Source organism: Daucus carota, chromosome 3 (assembly GCF_001625215.2).
Source record: "Daucus carota subsp. sativus chromosome 3, DH1 v3.0, whole genome shotgun sequence".
Taxonomy (NCBI): domain Eukaryota; kingdom Viridiplantae; phylum Streptophyta; class Magnoliopsida; order Apiales; family Apiaceae; genus Daucus; species Daucus carota.
Genome location: NC_030383.2, coordinates 52,796,703 through 52,818,173, shown reverse-complemented (window position 1 = coordinate 52,818,173; position 21,471 = coordinate 52,796,703). Strand labels below are relative to the sequence as shown.

Sequence of the window (21,471 nt, the reverse complement as noted above, 5' to 3'; positions counted from 1 at the left end):
AAATATATTCGAGGAATATGCAAACCTAGATTTATAAGTCTCATGCACGGTCTGATTCCAGTACTACAAACACTCATTACCCAAATAGATCACTTAACCTCTTTCCCTCATCATGGCCATAACACTCGAACTCATTATTCTTTTTCTCGTATCATTTTTCCCAATCCCTTCGCTCTCCATTTCAGACGCCTTCGTTTACGGTGGCTGCTCCGCATTAAAATACGTGCCAAACTCCCCGTACGAGTCCAACCTCAACTCCCTGCTCACCTCACTCGTCAACTCAGCCACCTATTCGGCCTACAACAAGTTCACCATCACCGGGTCTAGCCCAAACGACGTCGTCTACGGCCTCTTCCAGTGTCGCGGGGACTTAGCCATGCCTGACTGCGCCACCTGCGTGGCCCGATCAGTCAGTCAAATCGGCTCCATGTGTCGACAAACTGCTGGTGCTGCTATACAGCTAGAAGGATGCTTTGTCAAATATGACAATACCAGCTTCATTGGTGTGGAGGATAAGACCGTTGTTCTACATAAATGTGCGCCGTCTATCGGATACGATACGGATTTGATGAACCGTCGGGATGCTGTGTTGAGGAGTTTGGGAGGTTCTGGGGGACCTTTCAGGGTTGGCGGGTCTGAAGATGTTCAAGGTATGGCTCAGTGTGTAGAGGACTTGAGTGCCGGGGAGTGTCAAGATTGTTTAAAAGAGGCCATCGGACGGCTCAAAAGTGATTGTGGAGGTGCTGTTTATGGTGATATGTTCTTGGCCAAGTGTTATGCTAGATTTTCAACTAGTGGTGCTCATGCTTATGCCAAATCAAACCATGGTACGATGTTATTTTATTATGTTGTATAGTAATATTATTTTCAAGTCTGATTCTAATCGTAAATGACCATGACTTGCTTTTTTTCAATCTTTCGTACAGGTAATTCTCACAGTGATGGTGAGAAAACATTTGCAATTATCATTGGATTATTAGCTGGGGTGGCCCTCGTTATCATTTTCTTAACGTTCTTGAAGAAAGTATTTGGAGGACACGGTACTCACTTTATTTCTCTATATATACATGTTTCAAATTATTTTAACCCTCTAATTTTTTTAAGATTTATTTTGAATTTGTTCATGAACGGAATCAATTAACCTTTATGTTGCACATGATCCGATCTTATTCATAAAGCCATTTTGTTTTTGCAGGTAAATAAGATGCCAGCAAAGTGAATATGCAAAGAATATCTACGTACCTTTTCTTAACATTAGAGTTTACTTTGTATTCAATTATCATATCTGCTTTAGTTTCTCTTTGTTAAGCAAAACTTTATTTTTGTATGAGAAAGTAAAAGATAACGTGACGAAAAACACAGAAGAAAAGCTACTAAGATTCCCACTGAATCAAAAGTGGTACATTTTGTTTTGTCATTTATCTAATTTTCCTGTAATCCCTCTTTGTGATTGTGTAGTTCTTTTCTTTCAGTTGAATACATCATGTATTACATTTTTTGATTTTTTTTTTCCTTAGGCTGGAACTTAGTTTTAGAGCGTAGGTTACCTTAAATACTGTTTGACACGGTTACAGATAGAGATGTTCAAAAAATCTGAAATCCGATCTGGAAAAAAATCTGAAAAACCCGATCCGAAAAAAACCCGGTCTGGCCTGGCCTGGCCCGGTCCGAGGGCCTAAAACAGACCTAGTATTTTCAAAAAAATCCGGATAAAATCCGGATTTTTGAAAAATCCGGGCTTTTTATAACTAAACCAGGCCTAGTATTTTTGGGAAAGCCCGGCCCGGCCCGGCCCGATTTTTAAAAAAGCCCGGCCCGATCTGGTTTCAAAAAAATCCGGTTTCAAAAAAATCCGGATTTTTTTGGCCCGGTCTGGATCTGGCCCGAACAGATCTTTTGTGCATCTCTAGTTACAGACGGTAACAACAGCTTTTTCTGAAAAGCAGGTGAAAAACTGTTTGATAAATCTAAAAACACCTTTTCCTGAACATCATCTTTAGCTCAAAAGCTGTTTTTAGAAAAAGCAGGTTCTCCTATATGCTTTTGCAAAAACCTGCTTTTCAGTTCTTACGAGAAGGTGGCATAGATTTCACTATTAAACCTTATCAGAAGCGTTAATTTTTTTTATGTATTTTCAAAATATGCAAAATGCCAAAAAAAACTACTAACATTTTTTTTATATGCTCTTATTCTCATAGCAAACAATTTTTAACAACACTTCATCGGTCCACATAAGGATAGTTTCAAGCTTCATCGGTCCACAAGCACTAATTAGTTTCGAAACAGTTTCAAGAATTAATTTCCAAATTTAGCAGAAAAAGCATAAGGCTTTGCATGCCAAAGATCAGCGTCGTTTATTTCATTATTTGTGATAATTGAAACATATAAAGAGAGTTACGAACCCAAAAGCTGAAAAGAAAGAACGTGATAATGAACTGATGATCACAAGGTGATCAAAACAAGGACGTGCAAGCTTCCTACACAAATTGTACTACCTGGCTATAATACAAAACTCCTAACCAACATCTAAGATAACGATACTGGTAACAACAAACTACAAGACTAACTGCAATGTGAAAGGCTAAGTCCCATGCTGAGAAACACAGATGTTTTCAACTTTATTCAAACTTACGTGTTACAAGACAATCTAGCTCCATCCCTTTCCACACATTCCCTTATGCAATTTCACAAATCTGTCATATAAATCAGTTATAGTAACTCTCCAGACTTTTATATTGTGTTTGGTTGGGAAGAATGGAATGGAATGAGTAAAATTATATACTTGGAACTAATGTTGTGTTTGGTTGGGGAGAATGGAATGGAATGGAATGAAATGAGTAAAAACACTTGAAATTAATAGAGATAAGAAGAAAGTTTTGAAAAAAATTTGAGGGAGTATAAAATTGCTATGATGAGATTTGAGAAGAAATTGAGGATAGGAGAGAATGGAGCATTTCATCTCAAATTGAAGGTGTGATATTGTTCGGTGAAATCTACACGCAAGCGCACGTGATCATAAGTAATATATTTGTTCGTTCCCACAGAGACTGGTGAATTAAGAATACGCACCTATGCAACAATGTATGATCAATTATCACTGCCAAGACAATTAACAAGGATTGGTTTCTTTTATACTAATAACTAAAATTACTAATCAAATTCAGAATAGGAAAACACATGGGATTCTAACTTCATTATCGAATTCATCTAGAATTGAATTTACTGATTAACATGCGACTGTTGATCCTAATCAGACAACACGAAAGTAATACATGCCAACTCTCGTTGCACACATATCATACCAATCCAAATCCGCAATTAAGACAGAAATCTCATGGACACCAACAAAGCTCAGACCCTATATCTCTATAGCGGTAGTGTAAGCAGAGAGGTTTAATAACAAGTCGTCTATCGTGATTACACAGGGTGATAAAAATAGTTCAAGTCTATCACAAATTATGCTTCATTCACATAATCCTATGTTTACATGGCATAGTTCTAAATTCAATCATCCACTCTCGCTTCAGAAAGAATTAACAAACAACTTAGAAGTTAGCTACTCTCCTAAGAAGAATAAGTACGGCTCATGCAAAGAAATCAACTTACATCACAAAATCAATCCAACAATCTCGTTACTAAACTACATCGATAAATCCATTAGAATCCCATGAAGGCGGTTAGTTCATAATCCAACTAATCGACATCATGGTTTCTAATGAAAACATGATAAATAAAAGACAAGAATTAAATAGAATAAAAATGCTTGAATTAATAATAAAGATCACACGTTACAGATTTGATGTTCACGATCTCGCTCGAAACTGTCACTTCCGCGCGAAGAACGATCTAATACAAACTGATATTGTGCTTGAATGATTAAACTGAAAACTACGATATTGTTCTCTACTTCTCAAACTACTACTATACGGCTAGGGTTTTACACACGAGAAATAAAAATGCATTGACTAAGTCAACCGGGCCTCGACCGCTGCGAAAATCCATCAGAAAAGCTGTAAAAATCGGCCCGGGAAGTTTCTGTGGGGCGCCACCGCGCTACACTAGCGCGGGCGCGCTAGTGTTGCAGACTGTAGCGCGGGCGCGCTACAAGTTAGCGCGGGCGCGCTACTGTCTGTCATGGCAGCCTCGTTTCTTCGTTTCTCGCTCGTTCTCGCGTGCATGTCCTTCCTCGCTTCTAGTACCACTTCCGTAGGTGATCACGGTTGCATTTAGCATATGCAACAAGCCCTTTAAACCCCTAGATAGCTCTAGTGGACGAGTGTGCTCTCGTGAGGGTTTGTAGAAGATGTACCCACAAAATCCCAAGTCGTGATGAATCCATAATTCTCTATTCTTGCAAATAATGCACCAAAACCAACCTAAAATGATAGAAAATCACTTCATCACCTCAACTCGTGACCTGCACAGAAAAACAATAAAAACACATCAAAAGACACTAAACACTTAAGTACAACCAACCAATTTAAGCGGAAATGAAGGCCTATAAGTGTGTATAAATACCACTTATCACACCCCCAAACTTAAACTGATGCTTGTCCTCAAGCGTCAACGACACTATACAATAATACAATGCAATGCATGAATGCAACTACGTGATGAATGAGTAAACTATGAAGTAATTGTCTTGCCAATTATAATACCTCAGATTGTGCTAATGTTCTCGAATTTCATCTCTCTCGCTACTAAGTCAATTACTCTTCTATTTACAAGTGTGGAGTGCCAGTGTGTGCAAGCATGCTCTTTTATTGAGACAAGACAAAAACTACTACTCCCACAGAATCTCAATCAAGAATCGTAAAAGTTTAAAACTAACACCCCGTCACTCAAGTCCAACTAAAAGCCAAGGTCCCAAAGAATGTCCACACCCTTCTATTTTATTCCTTATATTTTTTTTTTCTTTTTGTTGGTGATTAATTGCTCGGTCTAAGGTCAGAGCGCTTCGCAGTGTAAATGCGTTACGAACACCACAAGACTTCACACACCAATTATTCACTTTATTCTAGTGGTTTATTTAACCGTGCAATGGTTGAGATCCCTAAAGATTTATGCACTAGTACCCATGTAGCGAGCGTTGGGTCAACAATCCCAAACCACGAAGGGCTTTAGGTTGTTAGGCACAAAGTCCCCTCAGACTTAATTACTCGAGTACTAATGAGCTCAACCTAGTTAATTCTACCACTTATTTTTTTAGTGAATTTATTACTACTAATTTTTTTCTTCTCTTTTTTTTTTTTTTTTAGAAAGGTATATCTACTCCTCAGTTCCCCCAAACTTAAGATTTACAGATCTAAGCTGAAGGGTGTTCAATTCAATCCTAGAATTCATGGAATTTCGTCTAAATCCTATCTCAAGAACATATGTGAATTACAATTTCCAACACAAGCAATTTCCAAGTACTAACCTAGCATTGCAATTGAAACTACTAATCAAGAACTACGCACATAACTCATCATAGGCAATTAACTTGGCTTAACTTCATAATTCATGCAAATGCTCGTGATACTAACTACGACAATTACCACTAAACATGTAAAAATAAAGAAAATATGAGAAAAATAGAAAAACGTGATAAATAATCAAAGCAAAATAAAAAAAAACGTGAACTACATGAACTAACTAACACATGCAATAATAAACTACATAATAATATGCTCTTCCTTAGATTACCACCCCCAAACTTAAAATTTTCAATGTCCCCATTGAAAGTGATAAAAAGGCTAGAGCGCCCACATACCTACTCGGAGTCCGAGTCCTCCCCCTCCTCTGCTGGAGGTGAATCAGGTGGAGGATACTGCATCCCTGCTCCGAATACTGGCCACTGAATTGTGACCCCCTGTGCCTGAAAAGCACTACCTAGAGCCTGTGTCAAGTCAAAAGCAAACCTCTGGTGGATGTCATGCATGGTATCCATCCGTCTCGCTAGGCGGCGATAATGAGCATCTCCCATCGGTTCGGAGCTCCTCTCCGTCTGTGAAGTACCAGCTCCAGAAGCTCTAGGCTGCTCCCTCCTCACAAATGCTGGACGTCCCCCTGGCACCTCATCATATATGTACCCGAGGCCTCGAGGGTGGGGAACTCCTCCATCCCACTCCGTCATCCGACTGATCGCCGAATGATCAATAGGTGTTCCTGGCAACTGTAATTGCTCGTTGGATGGCCAACGAACACCGCTCGATCGACAGAGCTTCGTCACAATTGTGCCATATGGAATGGCACCAGTGGTTCCTCCCCGTAAGAACCTCAGCATCCCCTGATGAATAACATGTCCCAGATCAATATACTTGCCTGAGACAATCCCAAAGAGCAGAATCGCTCTATCCACTGTCACCTCATGCCCATGAGAAGATGGCATGATGTTAGCACATATGAAGGCATTCCACGCCTTCGCATACCGGTTCAAAGCGGCTGCAGGAAAAGAAACATGTGCCGGCAAGGGAGGTGCAGTCATCTTCCAATGCGTGTCCGGTACACACATGTCATACACCAACCGCTCAAGATCAATCGGATCATCATCAAACCGGCGTTTGGCACGCCTAATCCTCTCAACCACCCAATCTTCTTCATTACGGCGCTTGGCACGCCCCCCAATGACTCTACGGATCGCCTCCGCACTATAATCCACCCGGATTCCCCGTACCACCGTGAATCCATCTCGATTCTCCTTAGCATTAGCATAAAACTCTCGAATAATAGCCAAGGGAACCGCCTCCGGAGCCTCGCAAAAAGACTCCCAACCCCGCTCTTGAACCATGTTCAAAAGCTCACCATCTTCCGCCGTGGGTAAGAATCCCCTCTCCTTAACTAACGACTTATTCATAAGCCGTTGAAACTCGGTTCGCGCACCATCGGAGGTGAACTCAACCTCACCCAACGAGGAAGAATCGCTAGATGTAGGTGCTTGGGTGCTTGTTCCTTGTGATCTTCGGGCTCTTTTGGGTGCCATTGATAGAGATTTAGATTTGCAAGAGGTTTATGTGTAGTGGGTTTGAGAGATTTGGATGAAGGTTGTGCGTATGGATGTGTATATATATTAGGGTTTAAAGAATTATAATGGGATTTGGAGATGGGTTTTGTGTTTATATAAGGATTGAAGAGTTGAGTTAGGGTTTTATGATATGTATTTCGGGCTAGGCATGCAAAATTAGGATTGTGGGCTTTTTAAAACGAAAAAAAAATAATTTTTGAGTGAAAATTCGGCTGACTCGGCAGTCAGTAGCGCGGCCGCGCTAAGTATAGCGCGGGCGCGCTGTGCAACTTAGCGCGGGCGCGCTGACACTAGCGCGGGCGCGCTAGTGTCTGACACCGGAGGCTGAATTTTTTCGATTTTTGTGTTTTTGAGGTTTACAATGGTACAATGTGGTTCCAATGCGTGGGTTGCCTCCCACGAAGCGCTTGTTTAACGTCGTTAGCTCGACGTGAAGTCCAGAATTAATCCGATTCCGATTGAAGAATCGTGGTTTGTACCTCACGATTCACATTTCCGCCAAAGTAAGGTTTCAACCGTTGACCATTAACTTTAAATGATTCATCCGGTGATTTGGCATAGATTTCTACTGCACCGTGGGGAAATACAGTCTTGACCATAAATGGCCCTGACCAGCGTGACTTGAGTTTTCCTGGAAACAGCTTCAACCGAGAGTTATACAATAGAACCAATTGACCTACTACAAAAGATTTTTGTATCAACCGCTGATCATGCAATCTTTTCACCTTTTCTTTGTAGAGTTTGTTATTTTCATAAGCACGGAGGCGGAACTCCTCCAACTCATTGAGTTGAATCATGCGTTTCTCTCCAGCTAATTGTAAGTCGAAATTCAACTTCTTTAGTGCCCAATAAGCTTTATGTTCCAATTCTACTGGTAAGTGACAAGCTTTCCCAAACACTAACTGAAATGGAGAAGTACCCAATGGTGTTTTGTAAGCTGTTCGATAAGCCCAAGCAGCCTCGTCTAATCGCAAGGACCAGTCTTTCCTAGAAGGGTTAACCACCTTCTCTAATATGCGTTTAATCTCTCTGTTAGACACTTCAGCTTGACCATTCGTTTGAGGATGATAAGCAGTAGCAACCCGATGATTGATATTATACCTCGTCATCAAGGTTGTGAATTTCCGATTGCAGAAATGAGAGCCTTCATCACTGATAATGACTCTAGGGACTCCGAAACGGGTAAAGATTTGTTTTTGTAGAAATTGCAAGACCACCTTAGCATCATTTGTAGGTAAGGCTTTTACCTCCACCCATTTAGACACGTAATCAACTGCTAATAGAATATACTGGTTGTTGCAAGACGAAACGAACGGTCCCATAAAGTCAATACCCCAAACATCAAATATTTCGACTTCCAAAAGCATTTTAAGAGGCATTTCATTCCTCCTAGAAATATTACCTGTACGTTGACATCGATCGCAACCCAACACAAATTGATGAGCATCTTTAAACAGAGTTGGCCAGTAAAAACCTGCTTGAAGTACCCTCTTTGCTGTCTTCTCTCCGCTATAATGGCCCCCATAACCAGTGGAATGGCACTCGCGCAAAACTCCCTCAACTTCATTATTAGGAATACACCGTCTGAGAATCTGATCGACTCCTTGTTTAAACAGAAAGGGTTCATCCCAAATATACCATTTCACATCGTGAAGGAATTTCTTGCGTTGAGCATAAGAGAATTCTGGAGGAATGACCTTACTCACCAGATAATTTACAATGTCAGCAAACCATGGCTCTTCTGCCTCAACTCCAAACAACTGTTCGTCTGGGAAGAATTCATTGATTAGAGTGTTGTCGGTAGTTTGTTTGCTGTGATCTTCTAGTCTGGATAAATGATCCGCTACCTGATTTTCTGTGCCCTTTCGATCTTTAATTTCCACATCAAATTCTTGGAGCAATAAAACCCAGCGAATTAGTCTTGGTTTAGAATCCTTCTTTGAGATGAGATATCGAATGGCTGCATGATCAGTATATACCACTACCTTTGTTCCAAGAAGGTAAGACCTGAACTTCTCAAAGCTAAAGACAATAGCTAGAAGTTCTTTTTCAGTAGTAGTGTAGTTCAATTGTGCATCATTTAATGTTTTGCTGGCATAGTAGATAACATGAAACACATTGCTTGTTCGCTGGCCCAGTACAGCTCTTACAGCATAATCACTGGCATCACACATTAATTCGAATGGTTTACTCCAATCAGGTGCAGTGATGATAGGTGCTGATGTCAACTTCTTTTTCAAGATTTCAAATGCTTCCAAGCACTCCTCATCAAATTTGAATGGAATGTCTTTCTCTAACAGATTGCAAAGAGGTTTAGAAATTTTCGAGAAATCCTTGATGAACCTCCGATAGAAACCTGCATGACCAAGGAAGCTTCGGATGCCTTTGACTGAAAGTGGTGGAGGAAGATTTTTAATTGTTTCCACCTTCGCTTTATCGACTTCTAGTCCCTTGGCAGATACCTTATGCCCCAATATGATTCCTTCTTGCACCATGAAATGACATTTTTCCCAATTGAGAATCAGATTAGTTTCCACACAGCGCTTAAGAACCATTCTAAGATTTGTGAGGCATTCGTCATAAGATGTTCCAAATACAGAAAAGTCGTCCATGAATACCTCCACATTGATGCCGATCATCTCTGAGAATATTGCCATCATGCACCTTTGAAACGTGGCTGGTGCACCACATAAACCAAAAGGTACTCTTCGGAATGCGAAAGTACCATAAGGGCATGTAAAGGTTGTCTTTTCTTGATCTTCCGGAGAAATAGCAATCTGATTATAGCCAGAATACCCATCTAACAGACAATAGAAATCATGGCCAGCCAACCTGTCAAGCATCTGATCAATAAAAGGCAGAGGGAAGTGATCTTTTCTTGTAGCTTTATTCAGCTTTCTGTAGTCCATGCAAATCCTCCAACCCGTGACAGTTCTAGTTGAGATGAGTTCCCCTTTTTCGTTGGCTACTACTGTCATTCCTCCTTTCTTAGGCACGCATTGTACTGGGCTCACCCATGAGCTGTCAGAAATTGGATATATGATACCTGCATCGAGCCATTTAAGAATCTCTTTCTTTACAACCTCCTTCATGATAGGATTTAACCTTCTTTGTTGTTCCACTGAAGGTTTGCTTCCTTCTTCAATAAGAATTTTGTGCTGACAAAATGATGGACTGATTCCCTTGATATCAGCTATAGTCCACCCAATTGCTGTTTTGAATTCCCTTAGCACCCTCAAAAGTTTTTCCTCTTCCTCACCTGACAAGTTAGCTGCAATAATAACAGGAAGAGTAGAACGTTCACCAAGAAAAGCATACCTCAAGTGATCCGGTAACGGTTTAAGTTCAAGTTTAGGTGCTTCGATCACTGATGGTTGTAGTGGTTTGTGATCTTCCTTTAATTCTTCTAAGCCAAGAGATTCGACAGGTGGTTCAAAATTCCTTCTCCAAGGTGATGAGTTAAGATGATGGATTTCTTCTAATTCTTCTTCACTGTCCCATTTCTCATCATTGGTAAGGATTGCTTCCAATACATCATCCTGTAAAACCCTTTGGCTATTAGCTTCTGCCGTAGTATCAAGTACATCCATACTGAAACAAGATTCCTCATCGGTTGGTAATTTCATTGCATTGAATACGTTGAACGTGACCGTCTGATCTTGTATTCTCATTGTAAGTTCCCCTTTTTGGACATCGATCAATGTTTGCCCGGTGGCTAAGAAGGGTCTACCCAAGATGATAGGAATCCTTTTGTCTTCTTCAAAGTCAAGAATCACGAAGTCAGCTGGAAATATTAATTGATCAACCTTGACTAGCACATCTTCAATTATACCCCTCGGATATGTGATCGAACGATCAGCCAGCTGTAAAGACATGTTTGTCGGCTTGAGCTCTGGTAGGCCAAGTTGTGTGAAGATAGATAAGGGCATCAGATTGATGCTAGCTCCCAAGTCGCACAGACACTTATCAAAAGAGAACTTCCCAATAGTGCAAGGGATAGTGAAACTTCCCGGATCTTTAAGCTTAGGTGGTAATTTCTGTTGAAGCACAACACTACATTCCTCCGTTAAAGCCACTGTCTCTAACTCCTCGAGCCTTAGCTTTTTTGAAAGAATACCCTTCATAAACTTGGCATAGCTAGGCATTTGCTCGAGTGCTTCAGCAAACGGGATGTTGATGTGAAGCTTTTTGAACACTTCAAGGAATTTACCAAATTGCTTATCCAGCTGCTGTTTTTTTAACCTCCTAGGAAATGGAGGTGGTGGGTATAATGGTTTTGACACCGGAGCAGCTGTAGGGATAGCCTTATCTTTTTCAACAGTAGAGTTGATTCCAATTGTGTTTGAAGGAAGTTCTGCTGGAATTTCTTGCGGTTCATCACCCTGATCTTGTACTAATGTTGAGGCAGGCCCTGTTGTAGTTTTTCCAGATCTCAGCGTAATGGATTGGACTTGCTCTTTAGGGTCCCTCTTACCTGGTACCTCTGTATCACTAGGGAGATTCCCCTGTGGTCTGTTCAGTAAAGCATTAGCTAACTGACCGACTTGTGTCTCCAAAGCTTTTAAAGTTACTGCCTGACTCTTGTACATGAGCCTTAGTTCTTCCATGTCAGACCTTTCGTTAGCTGATTGCCCATGATTTTGAAATCCCGGCGGGTGATATGGTTGTTTAGGTGCATACTGTTGTGAAATCCCAGCCTGACTGTACTGTTTAGGTCCCTGTTGAAATCCTTGTTGAGTTTGGTTATACCCCTGGTTATTACTCCAGCTGAAATTAGGATGATTTCGGTTGTTAGGATGATAAGTAGCTGGAGCAGGCTGTTGACCTCTCTGAAAGTTGCTCACAAATTGTGCTGATTCACTAGAAATGGCACACTGATCAGTAGCATGAGTACCAGCACATAATTCGCAAATAATGATTGGCTGTTGAATTCCTTGGTGAGCCAGAGAATCGACTTTCATCGTGAGAGCTTTAAGTTGAGCTGCTATAGCTGTAGACGTGTCAAGATCAAGAATTCCGGCTACTTTCCCTTGAGTAAGTCTTTGAGTAGGGTTCTGATATTCATTAGCCGCCATCATTTCAATAAGATCATAAGCTTCTTCATAACTCTTAGCCCATAGCGCACCTCCAGAAGCCGCATCAAGCATAGGTCTGGATTGAGGTCCAAGACCATTGTAGAAACTGTTTATTTGCATCCAATCCGGCATACCATGGTGGGGACACTTTCTTAGCATCTCTTTATACCTCTCCCAGGCTTCACAGAATGTTTCTCCTGATTGTTGCGAGAATTGAGATAGAGCATTTCGTAGCGCAGCAGTCTTTGCCATGGGGAAGAATTTAGTGAGAAATTTCTGAGCTAGATCTTCCCATGTAGTAATCGAACCAGATGGTAAAGAATGTAACCATCCCTTGGCCTTATCCTTCAGTGAAAATGGGAAAAGTCTTAGCTTCACAGCCTCATCAGAGACGTCATTAAATTTGAAAGTGTCACAGATCTCTATAAAATTCCGTATATGCATATTAGGGTCTTCAGTAGGAGAACCCCCATACTGTACCGAGTTCTGGACCATTTGAATAGTTCCTGGTTTGATTTCAAAGGCTTTGGCTGCGATTGCAGGCCTGACAATGCTTGATTGGATATCATCGATCTTTGGCATAGAGAAATCCTTCAATGCCTTACTGTCTGGTTGTGCTTCAGGTTCTGTCATTGTTTCAGAATCAGAAGAAGAAGTAAAAGATGAATCAATTGCTTTCTTACGGGTCTGAGAACGTGTTTGCATAAACGCGATCCAAGTACCTGAAATAAAGAAAAGAAGAAAAGTGAGAAGAGAATAGAATCCTAGTCAGTGAATTTTAATGCACACTGATGACAAGTACATAAACTAATTAATTAACACCGAGTCCCCGGCAGCGGCGCCAAAAACTTGTTCGGTGAAATCTACACGCAAGCGCACGTGATCATAAGTAATATATTTGTTCATTCCCACAGAGACTGGTGAATTAAGAATACGCACCTATGCAACAATGTATGATCAATTATCACTGCCAAGACAATTAACAAGGATTGGTTTCTTTTATACTAATAACTAAAATTACTAATCAAATTCAGAATAGGAAAACACATGGGATTCTAACTTCATTATCGAATTCATCTAGAATTGAATTTACTGATTAACATGCGACTGTTGATCCTAATCAAACAACACGAAAGTAATACATGCCAACTCTCGTTGCACACATATCATACCAATCCAAATCCGCAATTAAGACAGAAATCTCATGGACACCAACAAAGCTCAGACCCTATATCTCTATAGCGGTAGTGTAAGCAGAGAGGTTTAATAACAAGTCGTCTATCGTGATTACACAGGGTGATAAAAATAGTTCAAGTCTATCACAAATTATGCTTCATTCACATAATCCTATGTTTACATGGCATAGTTCTAAATTCAATCATCCACTCTCGCTTCAGAAAGAATTAACAAACAACTTAGAAGTTAGCTACTCTCCTAAGAAGAATAAGTACGGCTCATGCAAAGAAATCAACTTACATCACAAAATCAATCCAACAATCTCGTTACTAAACTACATCGATAAATCCATTAGAATCCCATGAAGGCGGTTAGTTCATAATCGAACTAATCGACATCATGGTTTCTAATGAAAACATGATAAATAAAAGACAAGAATTAAATAGAATAAAAATGCTTGAATTAATAATAAAGATCACACGTTACAGATTTGATGTTCACGATCTCGCTCGAAACTGTCACTTCCGCGCGAAGAACGATCTAATACAAACTGATATTGTGCTTGAATGATTAAACTGAAAACTACGATATTGTTCTCTACTTCTCAAACTACTACTATACGGCTAGGGTTTTACACACGAGAAATAAAAATGCATTGACTAAGTCAACCGGGCCTCGACCGCTGCGAAAATCCATCAGAAAAGCTGTAAAAATCGGCCCGGGAAGTTTCTGTGGGGCGCCACCGCGCTACACTAGCGCGGGCGCGCTAGTGTTGCAGACTGTAGCGCGGGCGCGCTACAAGTTAGCGCGGGCGCGCTACTGTCTGTCATGGCAGCCTCGTTTCTTCGTTTCTCGCTCGTTCTCGCGTGCATGTCCTTCCTCGCTTCTAGTACCACTTCCGTAGGTGATCACGGTTGCATTTAGCATATGCAACAAGCCCTTTAAACCCCTAGATAGCTCTAGTGGACGAGTGTGCTCTCGTGAGGGTTTGTAGAAGATGTACCCACAAAATCCCAAGTCGTGATGAATCCATAATTCTCTATTCTTGCAAATAATGCACCAAAACCAACCTAAAATGATAGAAAATCACTTCATCACCTCAACTCGTGACCTGCACAGAAAAACAATAAAAACACATCAAAAGACACTAAACACTTAAGTACAACCAACCAATTTAAGCGGAAATGAAGGCCTACAAGTGTGTATAAATACCACTTATCAGATATCTAGCATATGACGCAAGGAATGGAATGGAGGAAGGAATGAAATTTCTTAAAAATTGTCCATAAGATAGTTCATTTTTCATTCCATTCCTTCCGGAATCATTCACCCCAACCAAACACAACATAATAGAGATAGGAGGGAAGTTTTGGAATAAATGTAAGTGAGGACAAAATTGCTATGAAGAAATTTGAGAATAAATTGGGGGTAGGAAAGAATGGAGCATTCCATCTCAAATTGAAGGTATGATCTCTAGCACATAATGTAAGAAATAGAATGGAGGAAGGAATGAATTTTTTTAACAATTGCTCATAATATAGTTCATTTTTCATTTCATTCCTTCCGGAATCATTCATCCCAACCAAACACAACATCAAAGTCTATTCCTATGTGAGTATTGTTTCCTGTTCTTTTTATAACCTTGGTTCCTTGACATCTTACTTCCAAAGCATCACATATTTCTTTAGCACTTTTGCAGCCTATGACCTATTAGACATAACATTCGCAAGTGCACTATATAATAAATGTCTTATTTTGACATCGTTATTAATAGAAGAGATATCTTCTGGAGTATAATTTTTCTTTTCCTTGGGAATCATTTTATGTGACTGACCCTCCATACAGACACATCTGGTGGAACGACTCTTAAACGAATTCTCAATGTACTTGGTGAGCTATACTTGTTATACTTGTTTTCATTTTATATAAAAATTACATAAGCTATACTTGTTTTGATATGAAATCACAGAAAAACATACAAAGTATTGAATCTGCAAAAAAAACACGGAAACTTGTGTCAGAATTTCATCAAACACTTACAAAGCATGCACCAAAGAAAACATACCTCGGCAAAATATTGAATCTACAAAGTGAAAATCAGAAACTTGTGTCAGGACTTTCATCAAAAAATTACAAAGCATGCTGCAAAATACTGCTTAACCATGAACAGCAAGATCATCTTTTCAAGCCTGATACCTGAAAGGAGGATATTACCGAACTAACTACACGATTTAAACCACTGAAAAACAATCGATCAATTATAACACAACCTTTTGATTATATTCATCAAAAAACACGTAATATAGCTATAATTACCACCTCGACTAATAACAAAAAGCACAAATCAGATCAAAAGAGCATTAAATCCGACAATAAGAAGCAGTTATAAAACCCTAATTAAGCGTAGTTAAAGTAAACCGAATTAAGAAACAGAGAGAGGAGAGAGGGGTAGAGAGCTTACTAGCTCTGTTGGAGAGATAGATTTAATCAGAAAATTGATTTCTCGGCGGCGGAGCGGAGCTTGAAATCCTAGAAAAAAGGGGCACAACGCGCAGAGAGAGAATTTGAACGGTGATTTGATATTTGAATAAGATGATAATGGAATGTGGTGTATGTGAGACGACGATGGGGTTTGTGGTAGGGAGAGAAACACGTGGCGATGAGTGGCCGTATAAAGAAATTAGTGAAAATATAGAGGGACAAAACTGACTTTTTGTAGCTAGATAGGCAACAGGATTTATAAAGTAAAGAGATATTACTTAATCGAGATCTTAAAAAATCTTTAAAGAGATTTACAGCTAAAGATGTTCTAAGCATAACTTGTGTTGAGGAAATTACGACACTAAAATAGTAGCTCTAACCTACCTGAGTGATTTCTATTATCAAAAGTGTGCTGGTCTAACACAATTTTAATACACAGAAAGAGACTTACCTCTCCAATCCAAGTTCAGAGATAAAATCAGTTGCCCGTTGCTTGTTCTTCTGTTTTGTTAGTGTCTTGGGTAAACGTAGTATAGCTGCATATGTTAATGTTTCCTTCACTGTAAGATGAGGTAACAGGACATCATCTTGTGTCAATTAAAATCCTATTCTGCAGAATACTCCATGTTAGATAAAGTACAATTCAAGTACAATTCGGTGTTCATTAAACATATCTAATTCTAGATACTGCCAATTTAAATCTATACTACATCTTCTTTTGAGGTTAAAGAAGCTTTCATACTGTTATTTCAGATTATAGCTCTGAGAAAAAGATCTGTAAAGAACAGTTATGCTGGAATATGTTCCTTATTGATATATGCTTTCTACTAGTAGCCATGCATGCAGGTGAAAAGGGTAACGAAAAAATTTAGTTGACATAAAACGGAATCATATATATCAATTGTAGCTTTCAGTGTGCAAATTTGCTATAAATTCAGTATCTGTGTAGAGGGCCGAATTTTATCCTAAAGGCCCCAATCGGGGGGACGGGGACCTGGGTTGGGGCTCGGCTGGGCCTCACAGCTCGGTTAAAAAATTCGAATGCTCACAATTTTACCAGTCTTCATACTGGTATACTGATCTTCAGCCCCGTACAAAATTTCAAAAGCCCATTTCTCTTTTTACATTTATGGTTTCTAACTATATTACTGAGAGTCCAGCATGTTGTTTACTTTAATGTTTTCAATGTTATTTTTTATATATAATCTGGTGTTGCGGTTTTAATGTGAATTTGTTTAGTTTCGATGAAATTAATAATGGAGTCCATGGTAAAAAGTAGAAATCTACTTATTTGGCCTTAAACAAGAATAATTATATTAATCGATGTGAATAATTAAAAGTGGAAGTAGTTTTGTGTATAATTTATCATTCTTTGTTTTATAGTGTATTCTCGTTGATTAATCTTTTTTAAATTTTCTAATATGTAAAACACTTTTATAAATACTGCATAAAAATTAAAAATATAAACAGTTAGGTTATTCTTTTATTATTTATTTTGTTAATCTAAATGTCAACACAATTGTGAGTAAAACTTATTTTGATTTTCAATATATTATAATTTTAAGTTCGTATTTATTTGTTAAAATGTTTATGATTTTTTTATATAAGTTTACATTCAACGTAAAATCATTATTTATAATTTAAATTTTATAAATAAATATATAATCTATATATATCATATTACATAAATAATATGAAACCGAAATCGATCAAGTCCATCAAAAGATACATGAAATTTTTAATTTTATATATTATATAAAATATGATAATTTTTTTCTTTAGCATCCACTGTATTCCTAGCAGGCTTCGATCACTACAAGAAAAGCGGCTATTTTCGACCGGCGGCTATTTTCGACCGTAAACGGTCGAAATTATTTATTTCGACCAAAGTCGGTCGAAAATATTTCCGGTCGAATTTAGTTGGTCGAAAATATTCCCGGTCGAATTTAGTTGGTCGAAAATAGACATAAATTCGACCATTTTTTAGTTGGCCAAAAATTTTGAACGGAAAATAAAGGGGGGAAAGTTCCCGCCCAAACAAATTCAAATTAATTTCGACTAGTTTCGGTCGAATTTATTAATTTCGACCATCGGTTTAGCCCGGGTGACCCGGAAACTCTGGGTCCGTCCCTGGCCCCAACTAACTCACATGATCAGACTATGACTATGATTCATATTCGTTCTTTTCCACATCACAAATATATGTTTAGTCTTTCTAACATTTTGGTCGTTTTTATATGGCTATTTTCCAAAATTCAAAATCTTTTTGTTGCTACCCCCTATTTTGCACAACTCTATAGACCATTCAACCATTCAAATAATTACCATATGATTACTAGGAGGAGGGGTGTGAACAAAATACAAATTAATAAACATAAAAAGAAGCTTTCATAGATCCATTAGAAATTCACGATAATACATAATCTAATTAAGTTCTGATTTTTGTTCCAATTACAATACCATACCATGTACCAAAATATTATGTTAGCGGTCTACGCATACTGCCACTACTGCCAAAGACTATATCATAATAGACTATTTAACTAAGGATAAAGGGCACAGTGATTTACAATTATACAAGAAATATATAATAAATTAGATAGCAACTAATATTTTGCATGCCATTTTAACATAATAATGTAATTTTCAATTATACAAAAAATAAATAATAAATAATGAGAAATGATACTTACTTGCTTTGAAATTAGTAGATGTTTAAGCTTGATGGAAGGAGAGAAAGTGAAGGAATATGTGGGAGAGAAGATGGGAAAAGAAGTGGACACAAACCCACGGGAGTGGATAAGAAATATACTAAACAACAGCGACCGCACTAAAGGTGGTCGATTTTATAGGCCACTGAAACCGGTCGCTTTTGTATTCCACCGAACCCGGTTGCTTTTGTTTCAGCATTTTTCACCTCCCTCGGCGGGAATTTTCCCATCCTGTGCATTGAAGAAGAAAAGCGATAGCAGAACACTATTGGTCGATTTTGTATTTAAGAGCGACCAAATAAAAGTCACCGCATGCAAAAGCTACCATTTAAAAACGACCGACTTTAAAAGCCACCGTTAACGGTCGTCTTTACTTGTTAAAAAATCAAAGTTTGAATTTATAGCAAAAGCTACCAGTTTTGGTTGCTTTTATTCGTGGTCGCTTTTAGCCAATTTTCCTTGTAGTGCATATATAACATCAACCTCCCCTGTCCCAGTGAACCATCCAAAGCGAGAAACAAATAAACTTGACCAGATCATACAAAAACATCATCAAATCACCAACTCTAGAATAGACTCATGCATGCCAAACAGAGTCCCTGGCAGCCCATTTGAGATCCACAAAAAACTCGTGCCAACTTCTATCTACAGCTCCAACACAAACTCCAGCCAATAAAAAAACCCCTGGGCAGCAAAACTCGCACCCTTGATACCAGCCAAACACACAAACCAAATAACAGGCATTTAAGGACAGAACAGCCAAAACACAATAATAATCTGCAAAGGCTGCTTCTATTTATACATTTCTTAGACACTCTATAGAATTTCACAATTTAATTTTTTAAACTATAAATAATAATAATATTTATTATTGTTATTGCATCAGGAATGCCAAGCATGGTAGTGTTTACATAGTAGTTAACTTCAGAAATAATAAGTTTGCATAATTCTATGAACTTGAAATATATAGTTGAGCTAAGCACACTTACATCCCTCTATGTGAACATTTTAAATTTAAGGTAATTTTTATACTCTCTGTTCAAGACAACTGTTCTTGAAGTCTTAAAAAGCTATTTATACCTCTCAAAAAAAGCAAATAGAAATCTTATCTAAATTGGATATCAAATCTGATACAAAATGGGTAAAATACTATTGAATTATTTTTGTACATCATCAGAGTGAAGCAGAAAACTTTTCTATATCCTTGTATCACGATTTAAATATATGTGATTATTTTCATTTCCAAAAATTTTGATTATGTTAATATTATGTGTAAAATTGAATCATATCAATTAATAAATTTTACTAAATTATTATAAATTGACTTCTAATTATATTTTTGCAGAAACGGTATAGGTGGACCGGTGAGCAAAGTTCGTTTATAGCCACACTATTTTGGCTTAAGTGTGCTACTTGAACAAAAGACAAGCTTACAAATGATCGTACGAAAGTCATAAGACTAGTTTCCGCCTGCCGCTGACAATCCACGTCAATAAGTTAAATATATGCATGAGTATAACTCATGGTGGTGCTCAGCTGATATATGGTCTCACATGTGTGACCAATGGAGATACCCAAATTGGTTGAAGAGACGAAAGATTGCCGCTGAAAATAGAGTTGCAGGTGTACCTGATGGCGAGAAGGCCAAAGGTACCTACAAGGGTGGCAGTATCTCCCAGTTGGCGCATTTGGACGCGCAGGTATGAAAAGTTTTTACTCCCTCCGTCCCATTTTAACTGCTTTTGACTTTTTTACACGTATTTTAAGACGTTAAAAAAATCATATCTAATCATAGTTATTCTTTATAAAATTTATATGAAATAAAAGTTTAGAATCTAAACTTTTATTTGATATAAGAATTGAACTTTTTTATTGAGTGTAACTATTATTTTTTTACGCCTCAATATACGTGTTAAAAAGTCAAACATCAGTTAAAATGGGACAGAGGGAGTAATTGTTTGCAATTACGAGTTTGATGATATCACAAGTTTAGCATGTAATATGTGTAGTGACGGAGCCAGAAGCTTTTTTCAAGGGGGTCCAGATTACATATAGCAAAATCAATAAATGATAAAAAAGAAATGGTACCTTATTCACTGCGTAACCTTCGCAAATCAGTCCGTCGAGTCTTCATATTTTGGAAATGCTGCAGAATTACTTCATTGTCAATAGCTGTGAAGAGGTCTTTTTCAATGCAGCATACTAGACCATCAATGAAAAACTCATCACCCATTTTGTTGCGCAAATTGGAGTTGATTATATTCATAGCAGAAAAGGCTCGTTCCACTGTAGGAGTTGAAACCGGCAAAACTAAAATTAACTCAATCAAAAGATATACCAGCGGAAAAATTCTGTGATAACCCATTTCAACCATCTTTTTTGCAAGATCTCCGATATTGTGCAACTTAGAAAATGTGTCATTCATCCTCATTTCAGAAATTCAGGTCTTTAATTCCTCCTTAAGCTCCATTAATGGGATGATGAAAATTTCAATGGGTACAATTCTGCTAAGCGAAGTACTTTAGAAAGACTAAAGTTTGTGAACGAACCTTTAGGATCAAGACATGCTATACACATTAGCAATTTTGTACTTGATTCTGAGAAGCGATTTTGCATCTCTTGCGCAACACGATCAACTACCTGACAAAAAATTTCCAACTCTAAAACGATGATAATATGTTGTAGCTTGTTTGGAACGAATGCGACCGGACACATTTTCTTCCATATCAGGAATGACAATATTGTGACACAAACTTCTTCAAGGAGTTCATCCCACCCGTTATCTCTTAAATCTTGTAATTGTCTTTTAACATTTGCAACCAAATTCATAGCTCTAATAATATTCTGATCTTTTTGTTGCAAGAACTGTGATAAACCATTTGTTATGCCCAATACTACTTTCATCAAATGTGCAATAAAAATGAACTCATATTTTTCCAATTTATCAAGCAGGCCAACTACCTTTCCTCTACTCTTCCTCTCACTCCCATCTTTATATATATATATATATATGTATATATATAAA

At 38.3% G+C, this 21,471-nt stretch overlaps 1 protein-coding gene, 1 long non-coding RNA gene and 1 other non-coding gene across 3 annotated transcripts; 2 read left to right on the top strand and 1 right to left on the bottom strand.

Moving 5' to 3' along the window:
* On the top strand, positions 1–1,501 carry LOC108213184 (plasmodesmata-located protein 7). Its single transcript, XM_017384955.2, has 3 exons — positions 1–827; positions 927–1,040; positions 1,196–1,501. Exons 1-3 carry the CDS (start codon positions 113–115, stop codon positions 1,201–1,203), a joined length of 837 nt encoding a protein of 278 aa, XP_017240444.1. The 5' UTR covers positions 1–112; the 3' UTR covers positions 1,204–1,501.
* Positions 1,502–12,208: 10,707 nt separating this feature from the next.
* Positions 12,209–12,315, top strand: LOC135151809 (small nucleolar RNA R71). The gene has a single exon (XR_010290725.1). It is a non-coding gene; the product is annotated as a small nucleolar RNA R71 (small nucleolar RNA).
* Positions 12,316–13,692: 1,377 nt separating this feature from the next.
* On the bottom strand, positions 13,693–16,107 carry LOC135151701 (uncharacterized). The gene is made up of 3 exons (XR_010290579.1): positions 15,716–16,107; positions 15,320–15,450; positions 13,693–14,365 (listed from the first exon to the last, which is right to left on the bottom strand). It is a non-coding gene; the product is annotated as an uncharacterized LOC135151701 (long non-coding RNA).
* Between the last annotated feature and the right edge of the window lie 5,364 nt (positions 16,108–21,471).

Excerpts from the sequence above, each read along its gene's own strand:
- LOC108213184 (XM_017384955.2), top strand. The coding sequence starts at position 113 with ATGGCCATAACACTCGAACTCATTATTCTTTTTCTCGTATCATTTTTC. Across the intron at positions 828-926 it reads TTATGCCAAATCAAACCATG|GTAATTCTCACAGTGATGGT; the intron begins GTACGATGTTAT and ends TCTTTCGTACAG.